The sequence below is a fragment of the Trachemys scripta genome, chromosome 16 (assembly GCF_013100865.1).
Source record: "Trachemys scripta elegans isolate TJP31775 chromosome 16, CAS_Tse_1.0, whole genome shotgun sequence".
Lineage (NCBI taxonomy): Eukaryota > Metazoa > Chordata > Testudines > Emydidae > Trachemys > Trachemys scripta.
In genome coordinates, this window is record NC_048313.1 from 4,666,134 (window position 1) to 4,689,160 (window position 23,027).

Sequence of the window (23,027 nt, forward strand, 5' to 3'; positions counted from 1 at the left end):
GAGGAGAGACTGGGAAACAGGATTTATGGGCTGGGGTAGGGGTTGCCTTTATATTCTGTGTTCGTACTGCACCTAGCGCAATGGGGGTCTTAGCCTGTGACTGGGGCTCCCAAGTGCTACCGCAATACACCTAATAGCACTAAAATGTACAGCGCCCAGCACAATGGGGGTCTTAGTCTATGACTGGGGCTTTTGGGCACTACCACAATTCACCTAATAGCAATAAAAACGTACAGTGCCCGGCACAATGGGGGTCTTAGTCTATGACTGGGGCTTTTGGGCACTACCCTAATACACCTAATAGCAATAAAAGGTACCGCACCTAGCACAAGGCGGGGGGTCTTAGTCCACAATCATGGCTTCTAGGCGCTACCACGTTCTAAAAAATCATAATATTCTCCACGCTGGGAGGAGAGTGGGTCTAGTGGTTACAGCGGGGATGCCGGACACCTGGGTTCTAGCCCCAGCTCCGGGAGGGGAGTGTGCTCTAGTGGCTACAGCAGGTCACTGTGAGCTGGGATTCCTGGGTTCTGCCACTGATTTGGAGAAGGGAAGCTGGTGCACTCCACGTCGTCACTGCGTGCCTCAGTTTACCCCAAGATAGGGAAGGATAATACCTTGCCCTGTGGGGGGGGGTCACAAGAATTAATTAATGTCTATGAAGGGCAAAGGCTGGGTACCCTGAGCCAGTGTCAATGGCTGCAACTGGCCCCTTTGCCATTTTGCCCCCACGACCTCAAAGCGCTTGAGGAATTCAGTCTCACGCCGCCTTCGTGCCTGCAGGGAAGGGCAGGAGAGAGATCGCCGTGGTCACAGTTACTCATCGGAGGGGGTGCCCGGACGCCACCGGGATGGGAGCCATGGAAGAGCCTAGAGAGTGGCGCACCTAGAGGCAAACTCCTGCTCCCGTTTTCACGCTCAGGGGAAGTGAGGCGCAGGGACTCGGCCAAGGCTCCCAGGCCTGTGTGTTAGCCACTACCCCAGCTGGCAGCATGGTCTCAGCACGGCTGCTGCTAGAGGGGATTGGGCACTGGGCAGGGCAGAAAGGGAGGGGTTTATCTGTCCAGCTGAGGACAGGGGGTGCATGTGTGAGAAAGGAGCATGGCTTGGAGGGGAAGGAAAGAAAGAAAGAAAGAAAGGGCTGAAGACAAAGAGATCTTTCCAGGGGGGAGATGGGAGGGAAGGAAGGGGAGCTGGACAGTGTGTGTGTTGGGGGGAGGGATGGGAGATGCCCCTCCATGAATGAGGCTGGATAATACAGCGCTGGAATGAGGTCGGGGGAGTGGCTGAAATTCTCCCCAGATGGGGGAGGGAGGGGGGGTGCCCAGCAGCCCCGATCCAATTCCTTGCCTCAGAACCATGAGCCACCCCCCCTTCCCCCAAAGCCTGCGGCAAGGTCCTCTCTATCAGCACTGACGGCGGTATCAAAGGCTGCCTTCTCCTTGCCTGGGGTTGGCTCTGGGTCTGCCGTGCTCGCTGGGGATGCATTAAAAGCGCCTGCGATCTGTCTCAGACACGGAGGCCCTGGGGAGCTCTCAGTGAAACCCTGACGTGCAGCTTAAACTATGCCCCAGCCAGGTTCCTTGGTGCCCTCCATGCATGGGCCAGAGGCTCTCAAAGCACTTAACCCGCTTTCACTTATAGGGAAACTGAGGCATAGAGTGAGGAAGGCACCTAAGGTTACACAGTGAGTCAGTGGCAGAATCAGGTGTGGAAAATCCCCGGCGTCCTGACCTTCTGCCCCCTGCATTAACCACCAGACCCCCACTCTCTTCCCAGAACCAGGGGCAGAATGCAGGAGTCCTGTTGTGTGACCTGGGGCAAGTCCTTTCCCTGCTCTGTGCCTCAGTTTCCCCTTCTACCCTTTGGACTGTGAGCTCTTCAGGGCAGGGACTGTCTCGCACTGTGTCTATGCAGCACAAGGGGGCGCTGATCTCAGCTGGGGGGTCTGTGCAGCACCATCACAACGGAGCCCTGAGCTCAGTCGGGGGCCTCCAGGCACTATCTTAATACAACTAATTATGTGTCCTCACTGCCAGTCCCCTAAACAAGCCTTTGCACCACACTCCCTCTTAGAGACAAGAGAGGCCAGGAGTCCTGCTGCCCTAACCAGTGGGCGACACTCCCCTTCTTGCAATGGGCACAGAACCCAGGAGTCCTGACTCCCAGTCTCCCTCATGCCTGCTCTAACCATTAGGTACATACGCCACCGCATCATGCATAATTCCCTTGTCATCTCTTCTATTTCTAAAGCATACTGTATTCCAAGATCCCAAAACATCTGACAGACTGGCATTGGAATCAAATCACCCACCTCTGGGGTGGGGGGTGGCAGCTGTTTATACAGGTATCGCTCACCCAGCACTGAAATGCAGCCACCTCTGGGGTGGGGGGTGGCAGCTGTTTATACAGGTATCGTTCACCCAGCACTGAAATGTAGCCACATGGCAACTACAACAGCAATAACTGCGTGCCAGCCAGGCCAAGAAGAGACGAAGAGCCCAGTGTCCAGGTGGTGGTTGCTTTCCGAGGCAGAATCCCACCACGGGGGCTTTCCCTGCACACAGGCGCCCCGCTGTGCTAAACTCACCTCCAGCGGGAGCTGCCAGGGAACGTGGCTGGAGCTGCTCACCCGGGAGAGGAGGCCCTATCCCTGCACTGGGCACTGCTGCAAGATGCTGTCTCCCTTACCCCAACCAGGAGCTACAAAGGCTAGGTGGATCTCCCCAACCCAGGTGCCCCCTGTTTCCCCCACCCCCCCGGAGAAGGAGCATCCCAGGGGAGACTGGGAGGAGGCCCCACTGTCATGGACAGGGCAAAGCTCTTGGGTCATCGGTGACTGAGTAGGGGCCCAGGTGCGGGAGAGGGAGCAGAGGGGGAATATACTTGGGGATCTGTGGGGTTGGTTTAGTCTCCCACGCCCCATGCACTGGACCCCAGCACTGATGGGAACAGCCCCCGGTCCCCTTGCGCATGGCCCCTCCCATGGCGAAGTGATCCTGGGAGAGCAGGGAATGCAATTTAGCAGCTGGTAACGAGACAGCGCTGGTACCAGGTAACCGGTCAGCTCGCCACGGCCCCCACCGTCCTCTTCCTGCCCTGAGCCATCAGCATAACCCCGCGATGGGTTCTCTTGCCAGCTCCGGGATGGAAGTGAAATCTAGTGGTTAGAGCGGGGTGGTGGCGGTGGTGACTGAGAGTCAGGACCAGGCGGGTTCTGTGCCCAACTCTGGGGCAGGAGTGGGGTCTAGTGGTTAGAGCAGAGGGCGGAGCGATCGGGGATCTGTGCCCAACTCCGGGGGTTGGGGGGGAGTGCCTAGTGGTGAGAGCAGAGGGGGCTGGGAGTCAGGCTTCCTGGGTTTTATTTCCAAGTCCCGGTGGGGACTGCTGTGTAGTAGGCAGAGCAGGAGGGCCTGGCAGCCAGGACTCACAGCCCCTGTAATGGCGAGAGACAAGGGAGAACTAACAGGCAAGGCGCTGGGTTCTATCCCCATCTCTTGTTCACTGGACGACCTTGGGTGATTGCCCCACCCTGTGTCTCAGTTTCCCCATCAGGGGCTGTTTCCCCAGCTGCAATCCCTTCCTCCCCGGACACTGAACCGAGTTATATTTGCTGCACCCCGGCTGGGGACTGAGCGCTCCCCGCAAACTAAGGCCAGGAGGGATGTACTCTCCGGAGCCCAGCAGAATGCAGTAAGTCGGGCCGGACACTGGTCTGACTGGCTCTGTCTGACAGGATCTATTGTTCCAAAGCAGAAGAAAGGAGCCGAAGAACATCTTTGAAGTTTCTCTGTTCTTCATCTTGACAACAAGAGAACAATGGGAAAGGCACAGAGCTGGGGGGAGGTGCCAGGGGGCAGCGGTGGGAGCCCGCAGCCGGCCTGATCGACGGATTGATCCTTTCCTTTGCTCAGCGCAGGGCTCTGAGCCCGGGCTCTGCCTTTCAACTCCACGTTTCCCCTACAGCGATTAGAACTGAAAGGGAAAGGAAAACGGGGGCTACAGAACTCCGTGCTGCATTATTGAAGGGAGTGTGAGACAGCGTGAGGTGTTTGGGCTGTGCGTGGGGTGGGGGACTGGGGGGGCGGGCGTTGGCTTTCCAGATACTCGGCTCCAGTTGGGGTTAATGGTCAGACGTCACTGTTAAGATCTCAAAGCGCATCACGGGTATTTAATCACACAGTCAACCCGCCCAGTTATCCCATTTTACAGGAGAGGAAACTGAGGCATGCAGAAGGGGAGTCTGCAGGGTCAGAATAGGGGATAGAATCCAGGAGTTTTGACTCTCAGCTCTCCCCCCTCCCCCCTGTTCCCCCAGTCAAACCATTAAATCCACTTCCGCTCCTAGAGCTGGGATGAGAACCCAGGAGTCCTGGCTTGTTTGCTGGGCTGCCCTGATGGCTCAGAATAGTCACAGCACAGTCCACCCCAGTCATGCTCCTTATCCACCCCCCATGGGCCACGAGGGGCAGAAAATAGTTCAGTGCGCTCCGGCCTTGCCCCCGATCCACACCCTACACCAGGGGGCTGGGCGCAGGGCCCTTCCCGGTGCAGCCCCCCCCCCCCCGCACCACATGGAATTCCACCACATGGAATTCCACCACATTAAGGCCCCTTGACGCTGACAGAGCAGCCTGAGTTCACGCAGCATATCTGGGGCGACGCGGGGAACTGATCCCAGATCTGAGCCCCTGCCCCTTACCCTGCAGGGCAGCCTGGAACCAGAGACAGCAAAGTAACCGACAGATCTGAAGCATTTTCGATGTGTTTGTGTGTGTGTGTGTGTGTGTGTGTGCGCGCATGCGCGCTGCCCCCTGCTGGAGGGGCCGAGTCCTTCTGTGTCTGTCTGTCACCCCCTGCTGGAAGGGGTGTGTGTGTTCCTGCTGCCCTCTGCTGGAAGGGCTGAACCCCGCTCTGTGTGTGTGTGTGTGTGTGTGTGTGGGTGTGTGTGTGTGCGCACGCTGCCCCCTGCTGGAGGGGCCGAGTCCTTCTATGACTGTCTACTCTGTTACCCCCTGCTGGAAGGGATGAGCCCTGCTCTGTGTGTGTGTGTGTGTGTCCCTATCTCTGCTGCCCCCTGCTGGAAGGGGTGGGCCCTGCTCTCTCTGTGTGGGGCCCTGCTGAGCCCTGCTGTGTGTGTGTGTGTGTGTGTGTGTGTGCGCGCGCACTGCCCCCTGTTGGAGGGGGCGAGTCCTTCTGTGTCTGTCTGTCACCCCCGCTGGAAGGTGTGTGTGTGTGTGTGTGTGTCCCTGCTGCCCTCTGCTGGAAGGGATGAGCCCTGCTGTGTGAGTGTGTGTGTGTGTGTGTGTGTGTGTGGTGGGTACTTGAAGTCCATCACTGAGAATTCACCAGGGCATTTATACAAAGGTGGCTCAGTTCAGTGCCTCTTTGTCCGGGCGCTCCCCCCCTCACACACACACACCCCAGCCGTCGTCACTCCAGCCTTTAACACAATCATCAGTCATATGGCAACACAACACCTGTAAGAGAGCCCTCATTTGTTGCTGAGATAATAATTATTCATGCTGCGAGGGCCAAGAGACACAGCGACAGACAAGGAGAAGGGGAGGTGGCCCCAAGGTTTTCTAGTAGTGCAGGTGAAACTCAGCTAAGACAAAGCCCCGGTGTTTGCTAAGGATCCGCAGCGATTCCCATGCGTGTCCTGGCTTCGTTGGGGACGTGGTGGGAGAAACTTCTGCCTCTTTTGTGCAAAGAGACTTGGTACTAAAATGGCATCTGCACGGCGGAGGGCCCGGGCAGGGCAGGGGGAGTCCTGGATGAGCCCTAAGCCCCCCAAGACCTGATTTGCATTGTGTGGTCTGTCTCCATTGGGTTCGTAGAGGGGACAGATCAAGGTGCAGGGCAGGGTGAGTATTACCAGGTTTGGCCAGGGATGGAAGGGGGTTCTGCTTCTGGCTGCTAGACCAGGGTCAGAGCTTGGAGAAGATCCTTACCCCTGAACGCAGAGATGGGGCTGAACTAAACCCATGGATCTGGGGACATCTGGACCTGAACCTGGGCCTGGTCTAAAGAGTGTAGGTTGTACCCATCCCTGCCCAAAAGGCTTTGGGCCTGATGCTGAGTTATTCCATCTCTGCACTTGGGGACAAGGGTAGGGGGAGGTGGCTTTAAACCCGCTTTGTGCTTCCTATATTCTGTGCCTGGCCCCCAGTGTCACCTAGAGCAGCCTCAGGGCTGCTCTAATTCATATTCTGCTCCCCATGGAGCCTGGGGGGCAGAGAATAGCCAAAGCGCAGTGCACTCCAGCCATACCCCCGATCCACCCCCTCTGGGACCTGGGGGAGAGGGGGCAGAAAAGAGCCACAGTGCAATGCACTCCAGCCATGCCCCCAATCTGCCCCATGGGGAAGCTGTTTCAACAAAACGGAAATATTTTTCAAAATCATATAAAAAAACCGCCCATGAAAAGTTTTGATTTTTCCTATAGAAACTGACTTTTCATTTCAAAATTTGCTTTCTTTTCTATATATGTAAAATAAAAATGAAATGCTTTGATTGGCTCAACATGAAAGTTGGGGGGGAAAGGAACTTCATTTCACGAAAAAGTTCTAAATTTTGGCTTTTCCTCCTGATGTGGGATGGGGAAAAAATAAACAGAACATGTCTCCCAGGGCAGAAAACCGATTTTCCAACCCTCTGTAGTTCCCATCAGACACCCAGACTGGTTACATGCCCCAAGGATCCCTCTGCAGGATGGGGGAACGGGAGACATCTGATCACCCTGGAGCAAACCCCTCTACATCTAGGCCTCCCCTGGCTTTGACCAGCGGGAGCCCATTAGCACATCCAGCCCCCAATACAAGACAATTCAGACCTTAAGCTAGTCTGACTACTTTCCAGCTGCAGACCTCAAAGCATGTTTCAAAGGAGGTCGGTATCATTATCCTCATTTCACAGATGGGGAAACTGAGGCATGGAGCAGCCCACAGTCACGGATAAAGTCAGCAGAAGAGTTCTGCCTCCACAACCACCTGCCCCACCACTAGACTCCACTCCCTTCTCAGAGCTAGGAACAGAACTCAGTAGTCCTGGCTACCAAACCCAGGAATAAGAACCCAGGAGTCCTGGCCAATAATCCTGTGCTCTAACCCCAACCCCAGGAGTCCTGACTCCCAGCCCTGTGCTCTACCCATTAGACCACCTCGATCCTGTCTGTTTCCATTAGACAGTCACAGCTTGGATCTTGCAAACTTAACGAGAGATTTGCCTCTGGCCTCAATGGAAGCCGGATTGCTGGGCGTAACAACGGTGAAATGGGAGGCACCTTTCCAGTCTCTGATGCACCGGACCTGGTAGAGCATCGCCTTGTGATTCTCACTGCAGCCCACCAGGTCACGTTGCTCATGAATTTTAAGCCGCCGCACGGCCTGGCCACCTGATTGGAATTTATTTCCAGCGCGTATCCATTATTCATGTTAGTACACAGCTCGCATCGCTCCTACCTGCGAGAGCCCGAGGTAAATAGACACCGTCTCGGAGATGTAAAGAAACTTCCCCTCTTGGTTTAGTGCAAACACAAACCCGTCCAGAGACTGAGAAGAGAAGAGAGAGACAGAGAGAGAACAAATTTACTATGCAGCTCACTTGGGCCGGGCACCGGCGGCGCCAATGCTTTCGGTGCCGGTGGGATTAGCTCGCCATCGCAAAGCCTTTCTTGTACACGCTCCGCGCCCCAGCGAAGTGACTCGATTTCCAGAGCTGGCCACCGCCTGCCTGGGTTTGCAAAGACGACAACTCAGTTCCGGGGGAGGGGGACGAGGGGACAGCTGCGTGCTCGAAATAACCCAGTGGATGGGAAAGCCAAGCTGGGACCAAAGCCCCCATGAAAAGCCGCAGCTTGGGAAATTACTATCTCCTGCCTGTCTGTGTCCACCTGGTGTCGCCTGTCTTATACTCAGGATCATCTTTTTGTTCCGTATTTGTACAGCGCCTGGCACATTGGGGTCCTGGCCCATAATTGGGGCTCCTAGGTGCTACCGTAATACATCTAATAGCAATAAAAATGTACAGCGTTTGGCACAATGGGGTCCTGGTCTCTGACTGGGGTGCCTAGGTGCTACCGTAATACACCTAATCGCAATACAAATGTACAGTGCTTGGCACAATGGGATTCTGGCCCACCACTGGGGTGCCTAGATGCTCCCGTAATATACCTAATAGGAAGAAAAATGTGCAACGTCTAGCACCATGTGGGGGCTGGTCTGTGACCGGAGCACCTACGTGCTACCGTAATACACCTAATCAATAATAATCACAATGGTTTGATCCTTTCGCCGTGCTATGGGAGGCCCCAGGTGCCTTGTCCCATCTCCAAGTGCTCACCGTGGCCCGGGCCCAAAAGGAGATCTCAGCCTATGTTCCACAGACCATCATCAGAGCATCGTGCGGGGCCGACGAAATGTCCTGCACTGCCAGCCCCGGAGGCTGACAGCAGCTGTGCACCCACAGGGCTCTGCAGGGCAGGATCTGCAGACACCCTGTTTGCTCCCCCACATGCCTCACTCTGATCCGAGCTCTGGCCTCCCTTCTGACGTGGCCGGCTGTTGCTCATTTCACACCATCTATCAGGTGGCCACAGCTTTGGGTTTCCATTGCCTTGGGTTAGTTCTAACCACCGAGTCCAAGGCTGCGCTTCCCTTTATCCAGCCCCCTGAGCCATCAAAAGCAGCTGTTTAAATAAGGCCACATCTGGCCAGATGTGTGGGTGGAGAGGAGGTCCAGGAGATGAACCTCCCCCCGCAGCTGCCGGCCACCATCGCAGGTACTGAGCGCACTGTCTGGTTTCAGGAGTGAGGGTGAATGGGGCACCCATGGAGCTGTGTGGGCCGGTCCCAGGGCTCAACACACAAGAGCCTCAGCCCCTGACGGTGTTTAAAATGCCAAGCCGTGACCTGGTGGCTTGGCCCTCCCCGCTTCCACCCCAGCTGCTCAGGGGAAAGTGCTGGGCTGGCTTTCAGATGAGATGCAAATTGATATCCCGCTGCAATTTATGCAAGAGACAGGAAGGTTAACGCTGGTGTCCTGGCCAAATTCCAGCCTGGTTGATTGTCTCTCACCTCTTTAAATTCCTGTCAGTGGGTGCAGGATTGCTCTTCATGGCCTGCCCTAGACTGGCATGCGGCCTTGTCGTCACACAGCCCCTGCGTCCCTCCCCACAAGCGGCTGCCTCTGGGCAAGGGATTCCTGTGTAAACAGCTGCTGCACCCCACCCCAGAGGTGGCCGCATCTCGACAGCATGTGAGCGATCCCTGTATAAACGTCTGTCATGCTGCACCCCAGAGGTGGCCGCATCTCGACAGCATGTGAGCGATCCCTGGATAAACGTCTGTCATGCTGCACCCCAGAGGTGGTTGCATCTCAGCACTGGATGAGACGTCTTTGTACCAATAGCCCCCACTGCCCCACCCAAGAGGCAGCCCCAGCTCAATACCAGGTGAGGGAGTCCTGCATAAACATCTGCCACATCCTACCCCCGAGGCAGCTAAGTTAAGGTGCACTGCAGGGAGTCACATTCAGGAAAGAAAATCCTGGCATTTCAGCACCAGATGACAGTGCCCCTTATAAACAGCTGCTGTACCCCACCCCAGAGGCAGCTGCATTTCAGTGTAGGGTGAGGTTATCACAGTCTGTTAAGGCACTTTGGGGTCCTTAAACCGCCCTCCCCCACCTGGGTTGATTAGACTGACTACCGGGCCCATTTGTGATGGCCCAAGCCAGGATTTATCCCACTGAATTGCGTCTGCAAAAGGAGTCAAGCTGCCTCTAAGGGCCAAACTCCACCCTGGTGTAACTCAATGTCATTACGCCTGTTTGTGCCATGGCTGGATTGTACGATGGAGCCCTGCCCCCATTCAGCTGAATGGCGTGTTAACCCTGCTGCCCAATGACACCCCCCCCCCCAACATTGTTAACCCTTTCAGTGCTGACCGCCTGAGGTGGAACAGCCACCATCACGCTGAAGGCTTTTCTCCCCCCACCCAGGGGGGGAGGGGTGGGCACCCCATAGATTAAGAAGACCCACGGAGCTACTAGAGTGCATAATACTCTGATGAGCACCGTGTGAGCACATGATTCCCAGCCTGGCCACCAGGGGGCACTGGACAGCCCAGACAGGCTTACCTGGCTCTCTGCTTCATGCAGTTGTACAGTGGGCTTCAAACTTGGGTGATTTTAGGTGGCAGATTTCTTTACCCCATCCCCCATCCTCAATCCCAAGCTGTGGCTGGCCTTGGTTTCCTGGTCTAGTGAACTGAGCACAGGATTGGAAGCCAGGATTCCTGGGTTCTCTCGCCAGCCCTGGGAAGGGAATTGGGGGTTGGGGGGGGGGGTAGAGCAGGGCGGGATAGGAGTTAGGACTCCTGGGTTCTATTCGCAGCTCTGGGAGGGAATGGCATGAGCTTAGAGTTGGCAGGGAGGGGGCTGGGAGCCAGGACGCCTGGGTTCTCTTGCCAGCCTTGGGGAAGGGAATTGGGGGCGGGGGGAGGGTTAGAGCAGGGTGGGATAGGAGTTAGGACTCCTGGGTTCTATTCGCAGTTCTGGGAGGGAATGGAATGAGCTTAGAGTTGGCAGGGAGGGGGCTGGGAGCCAGGACGCCTGGGTTCTATTTCTGGCTCAGGGAGTGGAATGGGGGTCTTGTGATTAGAGCAGGGAGGGGGCTGGGAGTCAGGACTCCTGGGTTCTAGCCCCAGCTGTGGAGAAGGATGTGGTAGCTAGCATTTAGAGCAGGAGAGGCTGGGAGCCAGGACGCCTGCGGTCAATTCCAAACCCTGCCACTACCCTCTCATGGGACCTTGAGGTGAGTCCCTCCACCACCTTGCAAGCAGGGTTAAGGTCACTGGTCCTGCTTCTTGGCAAAGCCCTAGGAGGAGCCGGACTCAGCACTGCTGGGAGGGCCCCACAGACCGACCCGAGGGGGCAGGGACGCCAGGCGAGCTCCGGTCTCTGATACAGGCAGTGCGTGCGTGTGGAGCCAAGGAACAGGCACAATTGTTCTGAATGCCGCCACCTGAATACATTTGTGCCAGCACAATCCCCCCCACCTACCCTGTTATGGAGAGACATGATAATAATGGGAGATGAATGCCACTGACAGTCACGTTAATGCTCAGCCGCGTTAATTACCGCTGCCAGACAAAATTGCTTTTTTATCAAGTGGTTGCGATGAGCCACTCACAGGTCAACAGTAATTAAACACTTGACACCCTTTTGGGGGGAGTGGGGTGGCTTTCATGTGATGGGGAATTGATGTGGTGGGGGGGAACTACGCACACCCCCCCCAACAGATTATTCCTATGTCAAGTTTATTACAGGTGTGGGAGGGGAAGGAGTTAAACATGAAAACTACCAGTCCCTCCCGACACCGACAAGGTTTTAAACATGATGGACTAGAATTCAGTCTGTTCTGGGATGGCCCAGAGCGGGTTCTGTGCCTGGCTTTGGGGGAATGGGTTAGCGCAGGGGGGCTGGAAATCAATCTCCTATTATAAGATGGGTGCACAACTGGTTGGAAAACTGAGAGTAATTATCAATGGTTCACAATCAAGTTGGAAGGGAATATCGAGTAGTGTCCTGCAAGGATCTGTCCTGGGTCTGGTTCTAGTTAATATCGTCACCAATGATTTGGATAACAGCATAGAAAGTACACTTAAGAACATAAGAACGGCCGTACTGGGTCAGACCAAAGGTCCATCTAGCCCAATGTCCTGTCTTCCGACAGTGGCCAATGCCAGGTGCCCCAGAGGGAATGAACAGAACAGGTGATCATCAAGTGATCCATCCCCTGTCACCATTCTCAGCTTCTGGCAAACAGAGGCTAGGGACACTTACAAAGTTTTGCCGACGATACCAAACTGGGCGGGGTTGCGAGCGCTTTGGAGGGCTGGATTAGAATTCAAAATGATCAACTAGAGAAATGGTCTGAAATAAAGAGGCTGAAATTCAGTAAGGACAAATGCAAAGTACACCACGTAGGAAGGATCTGGGAGTTAGAGTGGATCACAAACGAATTATGAGTCAACGATGTAACGCTGTTGCATAAAAAAGTGAAGTCAGTCTGGGCTATATTCGTAGGCGTGCTGTAAGCAAGACACGCGAAGTAATTCTTCCTCTCTACTCCGCGCTGATAAGGCCTCCACTGGTGTATTGTGTCCCGTTGTGGGCACTACACTTCGGGAAAGATGTGGACCAATTGGAGAAAGTCCAGCGAGAGCAACAAAAATGATTAAAGGTCTAGAAAACAGGACCTATGAGGGAAGATTGAAAAAACGGGGTTTGTTTAGTCTGGAGAAGAGAAGCCTGAGAGGGGACGTGATCACAGTTTTCAAGTACATAAAAGGTTGTTACAAGGAGGAGGGAGAAAAATTGTTCTTCTTAACGTCCGAGGACAGGGCAAGAAGCAATGGGCTTAAATTGCAGCAAGGGAGGTTTAGGTTGGACATTAGGAAAAACTTCCTAACTGTCAGGGTGGTTAAGCTCGGGAACAAATCACCCAACGATATTGCGGAATCTCCGTCATTGGAGGTTTTTAAGAACAGCTGAGACAAACCCCTGTCAGGGATGGTCTAGATAATACTTAGTCCTGCCTCAGTGCAGGGGACTGGACTAGATGACCTATTGAAGTCCCTTCCAGTCCTACATTTCTAATGATTTCTGTGACTCCTGGGGTCTATTGCCAGCTCTGGGAGGGGAGTGAGGGCTAGTGATTTGAGCAGGGGAGGAGGTGGGGCTGGGAGTCAGGACTCCTGGGTTCTGTTCTTGGCCTAGGGAGAGGAGGGCAGTAGTGATCAGTAGGCACGGCCGTATATGTCGGATCTTCTGGGTGTCAGTCTGAGCAGCCAATGCATCTGGGATCCTCTGCTGGCCCTGGGGAGAGAGATCCGTGCCAGCTGAGGTTGGAGCCCTGTCTCTTCTCAGTTTGGTTGGTTGGTCTAACTGGGCCACCTCACAGAGGTGGGGCTGTTTTGGGGGGGCTGTGGAATCTCAGCTTCCATTTAAAAGTCTCATTAAGTCTCTAGGTCTTAGGCAGAGAAAACCTTGAGCATCATGAACCGAATGCACCACGTCTGCCACCAACTGCTCTGAGAGAAAGGCAAACTGACCTCCTGTAGCTCCGTGGAATGTTGACTCTGAAACCTAGCAATGGCACGCCACATCTCAATGTTAACTCTTTAATTGCTGCTCAAAGCCGGATGCGCTATTCCAGAGCTGGGAAAGGAACCCAGGAGTCCTGACTGCCCGTGTCACCGCTCTAACCCACGCCCCTCCCAGAGCTGGGCACAGAACCCTCTCTGGGCCACCCCAGAACAGATTGTGGATTCTATTCCATTGTGTTTAAAACCTTTTCAGTGTTGGAGGGAATAGTAACTTTCACATTTAACTCCTTCTCTTCTCTCACCGGGACAATCTTCTGTAAATGGCACCTCAATTTGTCGTCTTGAGTGGGCGGGGCTTGCGTTGTGGGTGTGGCTTGTGAGAATGACTCACTCCCCTCCCGGTTTGACCCCCACATTGCTCATCTGGGCAGGGATCTCTTTATTCCTCACAGTGGCATGCTCCCCCAGTTACAAATACCATGGGAGCGCTATGGGCTGATGGCTACAGCACTGGGCTGAGATGGGGGGGAGCTGGGTACTATTCTTGGTGCTGCCACTGGCCCGATGGGAGGGCCTGTCTTTTCCCAGCTCCGTGCCTCAGTTTCCCCAACTGTAAATGGGGCTACTGCCCTGCTTTGTAAAGCTTTGCGATCCACCGATTAAAAAACACTATATAAAAGCTATACATCATATTCCCGTCCAGCTCTGGGGATAGAACCCAGGAGTCCTGACTCCCAGCCCCACCTGCTCTAACCACTAGACCTCACGCCCCTCCCAGAGCTGGGATCTATTTCATGGCGGAAGTATAGCTCCTATATATGGCATTATAATGAATTATTACTGAATGCCCTTTGAAAGATAATGGCTTAAATCAGAGACTCCCCACCTGGGGTCGTGTGCCCCATGGTGGGGGGAGGGGGTCACAAGCAGGTTTCCAGGGGTCACACCCATCCCCTCCCTTTCTGAATGGGGAGATGCAAGGGACTCCTGAATGTCCTGGTGGGGGGATCCCGGTGCGATTTGCCCGTTGTAACACTGGAGGGGGCAACTCTTAGGAGCAGATTGGGAACCACAGGGTTAAATTAAAGGGGGTGGGGGAGGAACTATTACAACCTATGAACCAGGCAGCACCAGGCTATTCCACTGCAGGTCACCCTGAGATCTGGGGTCCCCCCCCCAGCAGCCCTCCTCCCCCCAGCCTCACACACGTCCACCTGACTCCCGGCAAAGCAGCTGTCCCCACAGCTCCCCGTCCCCTACCCCCAGCCCATAATGCAATTACTTGGAATGAAGCTGCATTAGTCCCGGGGCGAGCGCTGGGTACCAGGAAGGCAGCAGGTGCCTGGGACGCGGCGGGGGCTGCTGGGGAGGAAATGCAGTTTGCAAGGCCCTGGCCGAGCAGCGCAATCACATTATGTCCCTGCCCCTCGGCGCAGCGCCGGCTCACAAGCCAGTAACTCAATAACGTGGCTGCTCACCTCGGCGCTGGGTGCACAACACCTGTCCTGAGCGCCTGGCGGACCTCCCTGCTTCGGGGGGGACGCGGGCACCAGGGGCTGAGCTGTGCAACAGAAGCAGCGTTTGCTCTGTCTGCTCCCTGTGGCTGTTGGGGGGTGGCTCAGGACTCCTGGGTTCTATTCCCAGCTCCGGGAGGGGACTGGGGACTCCTGGGTTCTGTTCTTGGCTTTGCCATGACCTGCTGCGAAAAATCACTTCCTGCCTTCGCCCCGGTGAGGGATTGCACGAGTTAATAAGACAGCTTCCCCAGCGCTGGGTTTGGGGGAAAGTCGGGACTGGGGGGTGTGCTAGGGGAGCTCGGGGGGGTGGCTGGGGGGGTGACAAGCAGGCTGCTGGAGTCAGAGCTGCTCAACACATAGTCGGGCTGGGATCTAGTGCAGCTGAACATTTTAAGGCACTCAAGGTTACCTGACCAGCAGTGACACCACTTCTCACTGGTCTGGGTTGCCCCCCGCAAAATGTGACAGGCTGAGAACAGATGATCTCGGATCTATTCCCGGCTCAGCCGTTAGCCTGCTGGCAAGTCACTTCGCCTCTCTGTGCCTCAGTTTCCCCGTCATAAAATGGAGATCAGAAGACTGATGACCTTTTTCAAAGTGCTCTGAGAGCCACGCGTGATAACTGCTAGGGCTGTCTTATTATTAATCTCCTCTCCGCCATTTCCGTTAGCACGAATACGTCTAACTCTTGTGACAACAGCGTCAGATCTGCCCTTGTGACGCCCCTGACTTGCTGGATCTTACACCAGGAATGGAGTTTTCTTGCTGCTTTTTATCCCTTGCTTTCTGCTGCCTGGGGCCCTCACTGGAAGCCTGAGTCTGAATTAACATGACAGGTGCAGGGGGTGGGGGTGGTCTTCATTTTGCTCTTGAACTCAGTGCAAATGGGCTTTGAGTGTCCATTGGTCTGAGCTGGAATGTGAGCAAACTGTAGGCTTGGGACCCAGGACAGAGCATCCCCAGGCAGGAAAGGTCCCCATCTCCCACCCCATCCAATTGCTCTGGAGCTCAGGGGGGACGTTCTCCGTCGTTCTCAAGGGGGGCTGCTGGGTGGGCTTTTGAAAGATGCAGACCCGCGGAGTATTGACTCTCCTCGGCGGTTCATGTTCTCTTTAGCTCTCTCGGCGGGTCCGAGTGGGGCAGCGACACCCCGGCAAGCGAACCAGGGACGCCCCCATTCCCGGAACTAAAGCAAAAGCTGCTACAACTTGAACTCCAGCCAGGAACACCTCACTGGCGCCTGCAACAGTCTCAGCTCCTCTGCAGATGGCAGCGGGATATTGACTAGGGATGGAGGAGAGATGGAATTGGAGCCGGTGGGTTAGATGAGCACAGATGTGGCCGGAGGGTTGCGCCCGGGCCGAGCCTTTAGGCTTCGTCTTGGCTAGGAAACCAGGCTGAGAAAGCACAGGCCACAGAAGCCCAATCTAAACTTAGCTGATTTCCTTTGCAAGACAAAGCCATCCATGCACTGATGCATGATCAGTGGAGGCCTGATTCCCCACTGAGCTATGCCTTGCACCCGGGCTAAATGTTACCCGCTCAGAATGGGGGTGAGGCTCACCAGGGCTGCGCAACGCACAGGGCGAGGGAGGATCTGCCCTTCCGTGCAAACACGCTCGTGTGACGTGGCTCAGTCCCCAGGCGCTGGCTTTAAGTGGGAAGGAAGCAGGACTGGGGGGGATAAATGGCAGCTGGAGTGCTGCTGGGTTTCCTTCAGAGATCGGACGAGCGCGCTCGCTTCTTCCTGGGAAATCTGCATGCTAAGAACCTGCAAGGGGCTGTCCAAATCAATAAGGTGCCTGCAGAGCAGAGATGGCAGCCTCCTTCTCAGAGTCAGCCCCGGGGTCAGCGGCTGTCGAGTCGCGACCGCTCTCCTCGTGACAGCTGGAGATCAAATCCAGAGGCTCGATGGCATCGCCTGGGTGACGGGCAGTAATTGCTGGAGGGGAGCGGCCCGGGTAGCAAAGACTAGGAGCTTCTGCGGGCTGCAGATAAATGCCTGTGGTGCCTTTCATTTCGCCTGCATCAGACTAGCAGCTAACAGGGTCAGTTGCGAGGGTTGGATCAGGCCAGCACTGCAATGCAGCTACCTCTAGGGTGAGGCACAGCTGCAGGGTACACAGGGATCGATCACGCGGTGCTGAAATGCAGCCACCTCTGGGGTGGAACCTAGCCGCTGTTTCATTGCTGCACAGCGATGTGACACAGCAGGATACTGACTAGGGATGGGAGTGATCCACATGGATGAAGGATTTCCTTTTTCACCGGGAAGACGGGATCCGGAGCCGGCAGATCAAACCCGTGGCCAATCCTGTGACTTCCTAACGCGCCCCCCGCTCCCGTGAAATGCCCCACAATGGCCTTTGGATGCGCAGAATCAGATTCCTTAAAGGCCCCCACCCACTTGAGGTTGTCTGGAGCAGCTGGCTGTGCCATGCCAGCCCTATGGCCCCTGTCCTAGAGCTAGGGAAAGAATGGCTTTTTCGTTTCACGGGCAAGTCTGAAAAATGGGGTGGGGAGGGCGGGTATCATTTCGGGTGGGACTTCACTGAAAACAACATTTTCAAAAACTTTTGGCAACTCGAAAAGTTGGGGGGGGGGGGGGGGGGGGGGGGGGGGGAGGGAGGAGGAGGAACAGTTTCGGGCCAAACAAAACTTTTCAATAAAAGTAACTGGTTGTAAAACTTTCCTGCCCCCGTTTGTGGAGATGAACCAGCTGCATTAGAAAGCAGGTAGGAAAGGAGCTCAAGGCATCTCCCATTTCAGCTTCACAGTCCTTTGCGGGAGACAACAATACCCAGGGCAGACTGCACCTAGCTGGGGCCAGGAAGGGACACCCTGCCCGATCTGAAGGTCGGCCCAGATTGCCATGCTGTCTGGCGTGGTGTTTTCAGGATCAGCTCCATTTTAATTCCCTCCCACCCTGGCCTGGGACCCTGAAATGCCAAGTCTCTGTTTTCTTTTCCTTCCCTCTCTACAGGACCAGCTCCAGGGTTTTTGCCACCCCAAGCGACGAAAAAAAAAAAAAAAAAAAGCCGCAATTGCGATTGGCAGCACTCCGGCGGCAGCTCCACCGCGCTGCTTTCTTCTTCGGCGGGAATTCGGCGGCAGGTGCTTCCCTCCGAGAGGGACCCGCCGCCGAATTGCCGCTGAACAGCCCGACGTGCCGCCCCTTCCCCTTGGCCGCCCCAAGCACCTGCTTCCTGGGCTGGTGCCTGGAGCCGGCCCTGCCTCTCTAGCGATCGTATCTATCGACTTTGACCACTCTTCAACGTTTTCAGGCAGCTTTAAAGGCAATGTTGAATAAAAAGTCACTTCAAAGTGAAAAATCAAAACTTTTGTTTAAGATGTCGAAATGAAGCATTTTCATTTTTTCTCATTTCTTTTTACTTTTTTTTTTCCAAATTTTTGCAGCAAAACCAATTTCCTGAAACAACCCAAATGCGCAAAATTTTGGTTCTGGGGTCTAGAGAGATGGATTTATTGGTTCTGGGGTCTAGAGAGACGGATCTAGGGTCTAGAGAGATGGATTTATTGGTTCTGGGGTCTAGAGAGACGGATCTAGGGTGTAGAGAGATGGATTTATTTATTTTTAATTAAATGGAAGCCTAGATTCCAGCAGACAAATCTGCAGCCACAAATTGCAAATGAGCCTGCCTATAAGATCAGCATCTAAGGCACCCCCCAGCATCCCAGGGCCCCAGGCTCTTATATGTCGGGCCCTATCAAATTCACGGTCCATTTTGGTCAATTTCACGGTCATAGGATTTTAAAAATTGGAAATGTCATGATTTCAGCTATTTAAATCTGAAATTTCATGGTGGGGTAATTGTAGGGGTCCTAACCCAAAAAAGGAGTTGTGGGGGGATCACAAAGGTTATTGTAGGGGACATGGGGTTTGCGGTATTTCTACCCTTACTTCTGTGCTGCTGCTGACGGCGGCGCTGCCTGCAGAGCTGGGCTCCCAGCCAGCAGCCACCGCTCTCCAGTTGCCCAGCTCTGAAGGCAGCACAGAAGTAAGGGTGGCAATACCGTGACCCCCCTAAAATAACCTTGTGACCCCCTCCTGCAACTCCTTTTTGGGTCAGGACCCCCAATTTGAGAAACGCTGCTGTCCCCCGTGAAATCTGTATAGTATAGGGTAAAAGCACACAAAAGATCAGATTTCACAGGAGGAGACCAAATTTCACAGTCCGTGACGCGTTTCTCATGACCAAGAACTTGGTAGGGCCTTACTTATATGCATAGCTGCTTCCTTCTCCGTAACAGGCAATACTTAGTTGCGGCTCTTCAGAAATTTGAAAAACAGCACCAGTCCCATAACTAGGCTTGGCAGAATTGGAGTTTTATTTTTCTATCATTTTGTATCGATGTTTATTTTTAAGCATTTTTTGCAGATATTTATCGATTTAAAGTTTCACAGTTGTGCAAAATGAAGCCTCTAGTGAAACATTTTTATCGATTGAAACTTTCACAGTCCCAGGAAATTGTGAGGGGGCGACAGACAACGGGGAGGAGGGTCAGACAATAATTGTGTAATGACAGTAGGGGCTGAGATGTAAAAGTTAAAGCTTTAGAACTGTTAAAACACAAATCGTCAACGTCACATGTCAAAACAGACAAAGTTAATATCCTTAACTCCAACTCTAATGAGTTCGCTGGCAGGATTTTTCTTACGCTGCCTAGCTGTGCATTTCAATTGTTATCGATGGAAAGAATGTTTCTTCGCTTTGGTCTGTGTGCCCACACCCATGTGCGCTGTGAAATGAACGTTGCCTGACATTTACTGATGAAAGTCAAATCCTTCCAAGCTTAAACATAACTAAGTAGGTTTTTTCCTTCAAATCATAAGCATCAGGGCAAGGCCTGCGAGGAGACGGAGTGCTGGATGGGGGATTGTGCTTTGAGGGGTGAGCGATCAGGGTGTTTGGATATTTCAGGGATGGCAGACCTTGACTGTAAGGTTCTCAGAAGATCTTGTGCTTAAGACATTAGGACTCAAGAGACATTGGGTTTCTACCCTGGCTCTGGCTGACACGGGGTACATCACTTAATCGCTCCGTGCCTCAGTTTCCCTCTCAGTAAACTGGAGGTAATGATCCTCTCTTGGTTTATTTAGACGGTGAGCTCATCGATTCCAAGGCCAGTCGGGATCATCTAGACTGGCCGCTTGTATAGCACGGGCCAGAGAACTGCCCCGAAATAATTCCAGAGCCGCTCTGTTAGAAAAACATCCCTTCTTGATTTATGAATCGTCAGCGATGGAGAACCCACCACGACCCTGGGTAAGTTGTTCCAGTGGTTAATGACTCTCACCGTCAAAAAAATTACACCTTATTTCCAGTCTGAATTTGTCTAGCTTCAGCGTCCAGCCATTGGGTCGTGTTAGACGTGCCTCTGCTAGGCTGAAGAACCCATGATTCAATATTTGTTCCCCACATAGATATTGATAGACTGCGATCGAGTCACCCCTTCCCCTTCTCTTTGTTAAGCGAAATAGATTGAGCTCCTTGAGTCTCTCACTGTAAGGCCGGTTTTCTAATCCTTTAATCATTCTCGTGGCTCTTCTCTGACCCCCTCCAATTCATCAACATCCTCCTTGAATGGTGGGCCCCAGAACCGGACACAGGATCCCAGCCGCGGTCGCACCAGGGCCAAATACAGAGGGGAAAATAACCTCTCCGCTCCTGCTTGAGATTTCCCTGCTTCTGCATCAGCCCTTTTGGTCACAGTGGGAGCTCATGGTCAGCTGATTATCCATCACCCCCTCCCCCCGCCCCAAAAAACCCTTTTTCAGAGTCACTGCCTCGCAGGAGAGAGCCCCCCATCCTGCAAGCTCCTTGGAGCGGGGACAGTGTCTGTGCAGCACCTGGCACAATAGGGCTCCTCCCAGGTGCTACCGTAATGGCAGGTAGGTGGAAAAAGCTGGGGGAGGGGGGGCTCAGCTGGACTCAGCGTTCAGCATCATTCTGGGGTCCGGAGGCGGGTTTGCTGCGTGACACCTCCTGCCTGCGCCCAGGGAAAGTTTGATGGTGGCTGCCTCAGAAATTCTATTTCCCCATTCCTGCCTTTTCCATCTTTGGGGGTTTGGGAATCCCTTGCCCCAGCAGGACAGCTCCCCCGCGTCGCCAGGCCTCTCCAGGGACTCATTGGTGTCACCGCCACCAAAATTGGGGGCGGGGGTGGCAGAAATGTGCTGGGGGCTGCACAGACACATGAGATCTTGCCGTAGGCACCGGGATAGGAAAGGGCCTGGCCACGGTCACATGAACTAGGATCAGCACACAGGTCTGCGGGCTCACAGGCTGGTGCCCTGTTCTCCAGACTAAGTTGCACATGTATGTATTAGCGGGGACCTCCCGGCTCCTCCGGACATTCAGAGCAATCTACTGACTGATGCAGCCACTCAAGAAGCTCACCTTCGCCCCAGGGGCGATATAATTCCTGCTGGCCCGGGAGGGGGAGAATCTCCAGTGCCCAAAGGGGGCAGCAAAATGCACTAAGTGCCGGGCTCACGGGATGGCAGCGAGGGCCTCTCTAACATTTGTATCTGCCTCTGAACTCCCCCAAACTCCTTGGTTCTGGTGGTCTGTGCTGGCCCATTGAGGGTGGTTTGCAGATCCCCCCCAGTTTGGTTCGGGCACAGCTCTCATTTTAACACATACAATCAAATTAAACCTGCCCCCACTCTCTGGCCCCCATGGCCATGTCATGCAATAGACACTCAGAATGGGATCGTGCTGACGGGACGACAGGTGCAAACAGCCAGGGATTGCTCACCCAGCGCTGAGATGCAGCCACCTCTAGGGTGGGGCACCACAACAGCGATTGCTCACCCAGTGCCAAAATGCAGCTGCCTGTGGGATGGGGCTCAGGGGCTGCTGATACAGGGATTGCTCACCCAGCACTGAAAGGCAGCCGCTTCTGGGGTGGAACATAGCTGTTGTCTGACAGCGGCACAGCAAAATGGTGCAGCAGTTTTAGGGGAGAAAGTATCCTGCTTCTGTTTGAAATTGCGGGGGTATTTAAGGAGGAAAAGTGCAATTACCCGGGATGGAATCGATATCCCTAATCCCACGGAAAGTGCCACGGGGATCTGATGACACTACAAGTAGCCAGGCCTTCAGTTTTGCACCTCATGGACATCTTCAGCAGCACAGCGCCCCCTAGCACCACATGGGGTCAGCACTAACTCAGAGGGGAAGAGCGCCACCTACCCCACTCCCTGCAGCACAGCACCCCCTAGTGGGTCAGTACAGTACTAACTCAGAATGGGAGAGCGACTCCCACAGAGCCACCCATCCCACTCCCTGCAGCACAGCGCCCCCTATGGCCCCATTAGTGTCAGCCCTGCCTCTGATGGAATAGCACCATCTCCCCGTTTGCAGTACCCCGGGGTTGTCTGACTTGTCTCCAACCCAAGTACTGGGCCAGCCTGATCTGCACAGCTTGGGAGCTCAAAGCGGACACCAGGCAAGGGGCGATGGGTGCTCACATGTAAAAAGCATGGGCCGTTCCCTTTGGATTGGGAGGGGGCCACAGCTAGATTCCACACCGGTGCACAGACGGGGCTGAAGGCCACCCGACGGGAATGGCAGTCACTTCACGACACAAGGCAAGCCACGCAGAACGGGGCCCCCAGAGGGCAAAGCAACGGAGAATCGGGACCCAAGGAAATTGCTTTGCCGGGGCGAGCTCCGGGCACCTCTGCACCGTGTCTGTCACTGGCCTGGGTGGGTGGCTGAGGGGAGGGGAAGGGAAGGGAAGGGAAGGGGAGGGGGCTGACCATTGCTGTTTAAAATATTACCATATGCCTCTTCTGACAATTAGACAGCTGTAATGAGAGCTCTCCAGCGATAATTAGCCTGATCCGTCTGGCTCAGCCACGCTTGCCCTGAAACGTCAGGGCTCCGAGCTGCAGGGCAGGGCGGCACCGGGAGCAGAGACCGTGAATCCGCCGCCTGCCCCGGGGTGACCTGTGGAGCCTATGGCCAAAACCTGCCGCGCTTCCCTAGGCCTGGGGTGGGCAGGGGAGATGGAGAGGCCAGTCTGGCCCAATCCAGCACCCCCTGGAGTGAATGGAAAGTGTCCCATTGGCTTCAGTGGGCATCGGTTCAGGCCCATAGCCTGGGGAAATTGGGAGCAGCTGGTCCAGGTTCTGTTACATCCAGCGCCCATGGGGGGCAGATCGGGGGTGTGGGCAGAGCACACTGAGCTGTGGTGTTCTCTGCCCCCCAGGGCCCATACGGGGACCGGATCTCTCACCAGCCAAGGAGGAGAGGGAACTGGGAGGGGAGTCGAGTGGGGGGGGGGGGTGTGCACTCTGCTTTTAACAGAGGAGGGGCCCTGTCCCCCCCCCCCCCCGGTGCTTTCATCCCTTCTCGCTAGACAGGGA

At 54.7% G+C, this 23,027-nt stretch overlaps 1 protein-coding gene across 2 annotated transcripts in view; it reads right to left on the minus strand.

The window, feature by feature from the left end:
- NPAS1 (neuronal PAS domain protein 1) overlaps nt 1–23,027 on the minus strand; it is a 97,946-nt gene that overhangs the window by 27,002 nt on the left and 47,917 nt on the right. For both annotated transcript variants that reach the window (XM_034792862.1, XM_034792863.1), the window contains exon 5: nt 7,464–7,553. In XM_034792862.1, coding sequence (XP_034648753.1) covers nt 7,464–7,553 — 90 coding nt within the window. The remainder of the gene's footprint in view (nt 1–7,463; nt 7,554–23,027) is intronic.